The sequence below is a fragment of the Cebus imitator genome, unplaced genomic scaffold (assembly GCF_001604975.1).
Source record: "Cebus imitator isolate Cc_AM_T3 unplaced genomic scaffold, Cebus_imitator-1.0 Scaffold224, whole genome shotgun sequence".
NCBI lineage: Eukaryota > Metazoa > Chordata > Mammalia > Primates > Cebidae > Cebus > Cebus imitator.
The window spans coordinates 1,200,238-1,209,191 of record NW_016107539.1 but is presented as its reverse complement, the minus strand read 5'-3'; the positions used below and the strand labels follow the sequence as shown (position 1 = coordinate 1,209,191).

General features: G+C 47.3%; 1 protein-coding gene across 1 annotated transcript in view; it reads left to right on the top strand.

Moving 5' to 3' along the window:
• The first annotated feature begins 3,102 nt into the window (after positions 1 to 3,102).
• Positions 3,103 to 8,954, top strand: part of SALL4 (spalt like transcription factor 4) — a 15,726-nt gene continuing 9,874 nt past the window's right edge. The window contains 1 exon segment of the mRNA XM_037727244.1: positions 3,103 to 3,232. Coding sequence (XP_037583172.1) covers positions 3,103 to 3,232 — 130 coding nt within the window.

Below are 8,954 nucleotides of genomic sequence, written 5' to 3'. Positions count from 1 at the left end.
CACCCGCCTCGGCCTCCCAAAATGCTGGGATTACAGGCTTGAGCCACTGCGCCCGGCCTAAATTTTTTAATATTCCAATATTAAACATTGAAAATGACTGGATTAAACATTGACAATGACTGGATTATATCAACCCAATCACCTAACAAAGGATGTTAACAGGAAAAAGTTTAATATCATCTATCATCCTTTGCTCTGAACATTTTCTTTTCAAGCTCAGGTCCCACCCAGGTCCTTTGGTTTAAGAAATAACTTTTTTTTTTTTTTTTTTTTTTTTGAGATGGAGTCTCACTCTGTAGCCCAGTGGCTAGACCTTGGCTCACTGCAACCTCCGCCTTCTGTGTTCAAGTGATTCTCTGGCCTCAGGCTCCCGAGTAGCTGGGATTACAGATGCATGCCACCGCAACCCACTAGATTTTGTATTTTTAGTAGAGACGGACTTTTACCATATTGGCCAGGCTAGTCTTGAACTCCTGACCTCAAGTGCTCCGCCTGTCTTGGCTTCCCAAAGTGCTAGAATTACAGGCATGAGCCACAGTGCTCAGCCTGAAACAACTTTTGATTAGAGACTTGCCTCCTGCTACACCCTCCATTCATCCCTTGCTTTGCTCTAGGACTTACTTTATTTTCTGCCAACTAGCTCCTGTCTGCAGCTCTTAAACTAGGGGTATATTCAAAACATGTACTGTGCCCTGCTTTTCTTGATATGACGTTTGTGGAAGGTTTCCATTTGAGGAAAACTTCTTGACTTCATCTGTTGGAATGATTTCTGAAGACCCAAGATTTTTCTAGGACACTTTCAATTTAACACATGTATATTATGCTCCGATTTTTCTTCTTTAGCTATCTTGTCCATATTCAGCTATAGTTGGAAGACAGATATTAGGATGTGATAGAATTCTGGAGTCAGACTTAGAAACTGAGCACCAGCTCAGCCACTTTCTAATTAAGTCACTTCAGGTCTTTGAGTCTCACTTTCAAAATGGAGAAGACAATAGGGCCAACCTCCATGGGAAGACAAAACAAGGCAGAGTGCATTTATTTAATGCGGTCTGTGGCATGTACAAAGGGCTCAATCAATTATTACCATTACTATCACTTGGAGAGTCAAGTGGCACAATTTTATCTTGTTCTAAGCAGAAATGGCTAGCATGTTACAACTATCATCTACTAAAAAATAAATATAAATAACTGTATAATAAATGAAGATTTTCTTAACCCAATAGTATAATTTGAGCCGTAAACCGACTGCACAGTCATTTAGATTTGTAAGTTAGATCTCCTGCCACACTACCTTACACAGAAAAGGTGTTGGGAATATCAGCAGATTAGTTAGCAAGGCAGGTGTTAATTGGCCTTTTTACTCAGTATCAGAATTCTAAGCTGCTTCTGTGCATTATTAAATCAAATTCTTACCTTTCCCATCTGGCTGTGGGCTATAATTCTGTCTCACTTTCTTTAGATGTTATACATAAAATAATGCAAGACTTTTTCAGAGATTCAAAAATTGGAGGTTAATCTTCCTTCAATAAGTTTTTACTGATGGCCACGAATATAAAAAAGATGATCAAGCTGATTTATTTTCTGCCTTGGGTTGTCCAAATGCCCAGGTGAACACATTGATGAGCCCAGCTTTCCATTTTGCTTGTATTCCTGATGAGTTACAAGCTGGGAACGTGATGAATAACTAATCAAGAGAATGCAATGCACAAATGTGGAGGAAGGGTTTATATCTGCACAGTTCCTTACAATGAAGTAAATGCCCAACAAAGACGCATGCCCAGAGCAGTTATGGAAAGACCAATCAAAGATTTAGCAGGCTGACGATTTCATCATCCGTTTAAACTTTATTGAGCATGTACATTGTGCAAAGCAGTTAGCCAAATTACATACACATGGATTTATGGTAGAAAAGTATATACATGTAGTATGTCATATACACATACAGAAGCCTGAATTTAGAAGATTCCAGGCATCATGTGTCAGAATGATACAATCACTTTGAACTATACACTTTTTCTGTAATAACGTCTGTATTGCAAAAAAAAAAAAATTCCAATAGTGATTAGTAACACCCAGATACTGTGACAGCCCCATTGCTATTCCATGGGAGATGCAAGAGCATTATTGAAGTAATAAAATATGTTATCAGGCATTTATGGCTTCTGGGAGAAAATGCAATTGCTTGCTGTTTTGATATTATCTCTCACTATGCTTGCTTATAATTTGCCATTTCTATATTTAGTAGCCAGTCATTTTGAAGTCAAAAAAAAACCAAAACAAGGTTTGCATTGTGTCAACAAACCAGTCCTTGTGAACAGGGGGGCTATTAATCAGCTTTTAAAGGAGGTAAGTCATGGTGGTGGTGGTGGTGGGATAATCTGAAATTTTGGAAGTTCCAAGCTCACTTTAAGAGTTGAGATGGGTAGGAGGGCTGAAAACACCACCATTCATCCTCCTTCAGTAACCTCAGACTCAACTTAAACATTTTTAACAAAAAAGATGGGAGGGGTCACATCTCACGTTTGGGTGAGTGTGTGTGTGCGCGCGTAGATGTGAAAACTGAGCCAAAATATTCCACGGTGAAGAGACCTCCCTTCTCGGCTGGTGGACATCGACCTTACAAAGTAATCTGTGGAGCATACGACCAAATACGCCCCTTCCAAAACTTTTACGTACGCTGCTATTTTTTAATAAGTACGCATTTCCCCCCATTTTCTTTTCCTCTCCATGGACTCAGATATCTGGAGCGAGGATGGGTCCCCCTCTGATTCCGTCCTCGCCCCAGCCAATCTGAGCCCGGATGCTAATTAGCTGCGCTCCCCTGATGAACACGCCTTTGTCACAAGTAGGCCCGGACTACAAAGCCCAGAATGCCTCGCCCCTCCCTGATCAATGAGGGCTTATTTAAATGATCTCTGAGGTCTTGGACCCAGGCCAATCAGCTGTCAGGGCTCATGATAAATCGCAATGCATTATTGATAATAATAATTACTGGGACATGCGCGTTCCGGCCGAAGGGGGGTAAATTTCCCAACTCCAGGAATTTGTGACGGAGAGGGCAAATAACTGCGGCTCTCCCGGCGCCCCGATGCTCGCACCATGTCGAGGCGCAAGCAGGCAAAACTCCAGCACATCAACTCCGAGGAGGACCAGGGCGAGCAGCAGGCGCAGCAGGCGACCCCGGAGTTTGCAGATGCAGCCCCAGTGGCGCCCACGCCGGGGGAGCCGGGTGAGTGGGGCTGGGGCGCACGCCCGGGGAGGGTAGCTTCCCGGACCTCCGCGGGATCCTCGAGGGCTCGGGCTTCGGGGCGCTTCGCGCAAATTCAGGAACCGAGATTTAGGGGCCCGGTGCCCGAGAAGAGCGGCAGCCTCCTGTTCCCACCACCCCGCCGGGTGCACATTTCACACTTTTTCCCTTTTCTCCCCTCTGGTGTAAGTTTCACCCCCAGCCTTCCCCGCTTATTGTAAAATTGACCCCCACTCACTCCGCCGCGCTCCTGGTTCCCGAAAGGTTCCCTTCTCCTTGTCCTCTGCCCCTCACTTAATTGGTTCCACTCCCCTCACTGGTGTTTCCCCCCCTTGTAATTTAGGTCCCCCTCCCTCGCGTCGCTTTCAAAAGAAAGAACCCCGGGGGATCCCCACCCTCTCCACCGGCCCTTGGGGGCATTTCTAGGAGGCCGGAGGAGGGGCGCACCCCTGGAAGACCCCCCGGAGGAGGACGATCTGTTGCACGCGCCCCTCCCGGGCCGAGTGGGGGGAGGGGGCGCGACCTCTCCCCACCCTCAGGAGCTGGGGTGCGGGCCACCCGCGCTGCGCCGGGGATTGGAGGGCCCAGAGGGGTGGGGGAGGAGGGCTCAATGTTTCCCTTTAAAATTTTTTTCGTTTTTTTTGGTTTTCGCCTTTTCTGTCCGGGCTGCGCCGCCTGCCGATCTTCGCCCTAACCTTTCGGGGCCTGACCTCCAGCCATCTTTGATTTCCGACTTCCTAAAAATAACCGCGGCAAGCCCGAGGGTGCGAGCCCCCAGTGGCCGGGGTGGCGGGCGCGCGGCAGTCCCGCTGGGGTGCACCGGCTTCCCGTCTGGCGTGGCTTTTCTGGAGCGCCCGGCTTTCCAGATCCGCGCCCGGGTGTGAAAGGGGAGAGAGGTGGGGGGCCGGGGCGAGCTCCGGCGGCTGACCCGGCCCGCGCTTCCGCGGCCAGCGTTAACCCGATCGAGGGGAGTTCGGGACCCCAGCCGAGCCCGGAGCCGCGGGGCCAACTCTGTTCCCACTTCATCACTTCACCGCGGAGGTTTTGGGAGCGAAGCGGTTTCCCACTATCTCCTCTCCATCCTGGCCCGCCAAATTGTCGCCTGATAAGTTTTTAGCGTACGCGTTGGGGGAGGGGGATTCGTAGCCTCCTCTCCCGCCTTGTTCGTCGCTCCGCTCCCCGCCTGCTTTCTAATTTCCCCGCAGCAGGCGGGTGTGCGCGGCCACCCCGGGGGACTCTCAGAGCCCATCTCCAGTGCCCGGAGTTTCCCGAGAAGACAGTCGCTACTTTTTGGCTTCCATACCCTCCCCTTTTTGTCGGAGACCGAATGTAATACATTTCCCAAGTTTATAAGTAGGTCGATGGAATCCCCCGTGGAACATTTTTCCAGGGCAAATTAAAAGGATCGGCTGGACGGAGGGGACGGCTGGGCGTTTTCGGGGCGCCGGGTGGTCAGCGCAGCGCGCACCGGAGGTCCCCTGCGCCTGTAGGGACTCTCTTTGTGCCTGTGTTGGGGGCGGGGTGGGGGTTGAGGGGAGCGTGAAGGCTTCGTGGCCTGGCCCACCTGGAACAAAAGGGTTAACCCTCAGCCCGCCCGCTTCCTCCGGAGAGGAGGGGCGAGCTCCTGGCTCTGACCCCTCCCCTGGTCCTACTCTGACCTCCCCTTCCCCCTTCATTTTGGGTGGGCGCACACACGTGGGGCTTTTGGTGGTGGTTGGCACCTTTCGGGATGGAAGCTTGTTACGGGAGAGCTTTTGAAATTAACGCAGGTTGGAGTTTGGAATCAGAGTCAACCTGAGTTGAGCTGAGCTCTCAGGTCTGGCCGTGCGCTGCCACCGCGATTTGGGAGGGGAGTTGGCCATTGATCATCGGGGTTGTTGCGGACAGCCCACCCGGCTTGCGCGCGGGCGCCCCCTGGAGGCCCAGCTTGAAGCCTAGCCCTTTGCTGGGAGGCGGGTCCCTCCGCAGGTACCGGCACACACCTGGTGGGCGGGACGGTTAGGGGGTGCTAATGGAGAGTACTGGGCTGGGCCAAGGATGGGTACCCCAGGGGATTCATGCCGGTCGTCGGCGCGATAGCCATCTGTACCCGCTGGTCTTTGCCAAATCTGGAACTCTGGGTCATAACTCCTGGCTGCTAGAATGTGTTTGCAGAGCCTCCAATTGCCTCCTTGGGACAGAAGGTGGTTTTCCCAAGCAGTGCGTTTTTAACGGCTGCGTTTGGGTTGTTTGCATTTGATCTGCCTAAAATTATATATATGTTACATATCTAATTTAGATGTATGTATATGTTTCACATAATTTTTTTAAATGCAGATTGAGCTGGTCTTATTTTGCAAAGCCATTTGAGAATGTAGTTTTTGAGGGAGGAAAATGACGTCTGGCGATCAATTAGCAGATCAAAAAATCTGCAGGTGGTCGCAGGGCTAACATTACTTACAGGAAAAATTAGCATTTTCTCAAAAGGGTTTCAAATGCCCTTTGTGCTAAACTGGATTACAAACATCAACGATTAGGATTCCTAAGTTTCCAATAACTTCCTAATTCCAGTTACTGGCCAAAATGACCCGCACTGGCTAGAAAGATTTTGACATTAGTTAACATTTCAGACCAACCTTCTAGTTAGACTTCATCTGGGTTTCCCACAGGGAGAGAAGCTGCAATTTGCCAAAGAGCTTTTTTTGTTCAATAAACATGTGCAGTGCACAAGCAAATGATACTTTGTCATTCAAGCTGCTGTTGGTGAGCTTCCTCCTGGGCTGTGGGTTGGGGAACCATCTTGGGAGGCAGTCGATAGTTAGCATTTCCTTTTTCAAAATGTGAAGTGTTAGGTTGATGCCTGGGAAGTCAGGTTTTAGAGTGAGATCCACATTCCAGTCTGGCTGTGACTTTCAGCTGAAGCCAGCTTGGTGGGGTTTTTTTCCCCGAGTTTTTGGGTTCTCCTCTATATAGTGGTGATAAAATGCCCTGTTTAGATAATTTCAACTGTGGAAGGCCTACTATAAATGGGGAATGTGATCAGTGTTATTTTTGTTCAAAATACCAAAATATTTTTGTTTGTATTTCTGCTTTGTGTCAAGATGGTGTTAAGCTCCCAGTTGAGGCAGTTTAGCAGAAACAGCAGTGTGCTGCCTGCCAGATGCCAAACTGGGGACTAGTGCGCTATCTTTAATTACAGATATTAAAGGCCAAAATTGATAGTCATATTTTTACTCATTTTAGAGTAAATTGCAGCACCTGTTTGAAATGGCTTTGCCCATGGTGTCTTGTCCTGCTTGATTTTAGCTGCGGCCCCAGAGTCCGAGGAGCTGTGTGTGTAGTTGCTGATGTGATGAGATTTGCTTTTTGGCATCTTTGACAAGGCAGCTGTGATTGGTGCTTGGCTGGTTGGATTTGGTGGCTTCCCCTCTGCCATCTTAAATGTTGGGATGTGCCTTCACACAGTTTGATAAAGCAGCCCCAGAAGTAAAACAATGTTGGAGTTTGGCTGGCTTCTCTGGGTTGTACTACCTTGGAAAAATTGATGGCGAGGAGTTCCAGAAGTTGTCTTCCTCATCACCTTTAACCTAGAGTACTTTTGACCTTTTTTTTTAAATGTCTAAACTTTTTTTTTTGAAATGGAGTCTCGCTCTGTCACCCAGGCTGGAGTGCAGTGGCATGATCTTGGCCCACTGCAACCTTTGTCTCCCGGGTTCAAGCGATTCTCCTGCCTCAGCCTCCCGAGTAGCTGGGACTACAGGCACGTGCCACCATGCCCGGCTAATTTTTTGTATTTTTAGTAGAGACGGTGTTTCACCGTGTTAGCCAGAATGGTCTTGATCTCCTGATCTTGTGATCCGCTCTCCTCAGCCTTCCAAAGTGGCGGGATCACAGGCGTGAGCCACCGCGCCTGGCCAAAATGTCTAAACATTTTAAAAAGCCACTAAATCCAGACAAGAGCTGCATTGCCAGTCACCACAATCCTTTCCCTCTGCCCCTCTGGGCCCACCAAAACGAATTGTATGGCTGTGTTAGGTTTTGTTCAAGGGGACTCTGGAGAAAGGCAACAAAAGCCCCTGCCCTCATGGAGTTTACAAACTTGCATGATCTCTAGTTGGGGTGGAGTGGGACACATCTCTAACCTTGGAAGCTGAGAGAGGTCACATGCCTTAGCGCCTAGGAAGCTTTTTTTTGAGCTGTTTACTCTTTCCTCTCCAGCAGAATCTATGAATTTTGTTTCAAGGCTGTTTGAAACTGCCTTTTTTAGATCTTAATTGGGTAGAAACTTAAAGTCTAATTTGCCATCTATGAATTGAGCTGAAGGCTTTATTTGACTGCTAAAATTAAACAGCTTAAAGAGGCACTTTTCTTTGAACTGGTTAAATACTCAAGGCACATAATTTCCTTTTGTTTTTTTGGTAAGCAATTATCCTGGGGGTGGGGGAGGGTAGAAGATGTTGTATGCTTCAGATAATCTACTCATTGTGGCTCTTTAAATGTAGGAATGAAAACCAAATAAGCTTGAGTCGTAGTGCTTTTATCAAGATAGACAGGTTTTACTTTTTAAGCATTTCAGTGCCTCCAGAATTTGGCCACTAGTAGATGAAATTTCTTCCTATACAATAGTAAGAGTATTTTCTATCCATTTGGCAGTGATTGAATCTAAGACCCCTGCTGGGTTTACTGCATTCTTCCAACTTATTGGATAACTAGATGCTGAGAGATAACATTCCTAAAATTCGGGCTGGGGGCGGGGTGGAGGGATGGAAGAACTAGTTGCTTCGTAATCCCTCTGAACTTTGTTTTTGTTTTTGTTTTTTTCCTTTTGGGTGAACTTAAGCATACCCGACAATTGTTCATAGCAGAATCTTCTTACCCCTTGGCAAATACAGTTTCACTGTTTACCAGTGGCAGTCTGGATGTACAAGCACTTTTTACCGCACAGGCAAACAGAGCTGCTGCCATTTTAAGGCTCAAGTGGGATGTTGCTGGTGGAGGCTACAGAAGAGGCGAGCTTGTGTATACAGCAAAGGCAAGCTGGTATTCGGGCTGTAAATCACTCTTGGGAACCGCTGGATCCTTCGAGCGGAGGGAGCTTAACCTTTTTTGTGCCACAGAAGCCTTCTCAACGTAATGTGTTTACATGTATAAAATACATAGACGACCAAGGAAATAAGTTGCACTGAAATATAGTCGTCAAAAATGAAAACATTTTAGCTTAGTAATATCTGCTGCTTTATTAATATAATAAATAATAAAATCCAGTAGAATTTCCAAGTCGTAACAACTGTAACACCATATGAAAGTATCTGCGGCCTCTGCTGATGACACACAGGTTCTATTAATACCGCTGTGGGAGGTTCCTTATATTCATCATTGAAAGAAGTGTTACGTTTTAGTTCAGCTTAGTGAAAATTGATATTCTTTTTCTTACCTAATTTCATAGACCACTCCCCCCACCAAGTTTCAAAATGCCTATGTTAAATAGGACATGCATTTTCAATCGAGATGTTTTCCCTAAGGGGATGAAAACATAGATATCGATAAGGTTTGTGGCCTTCCAAAGGACATACGTGTGTACAATCTATTTGTGATATTAGAACTTTAGGCCGGGCGCGGTGGCTCAAGCCTGTAATCCCAGCACTTTGGGAGGCCGAGGCGGGTGGATCACGAGGTCAAGAGATCGAGACCATCCTGGTCAATATGGTGAAACCCTGTCTCTACT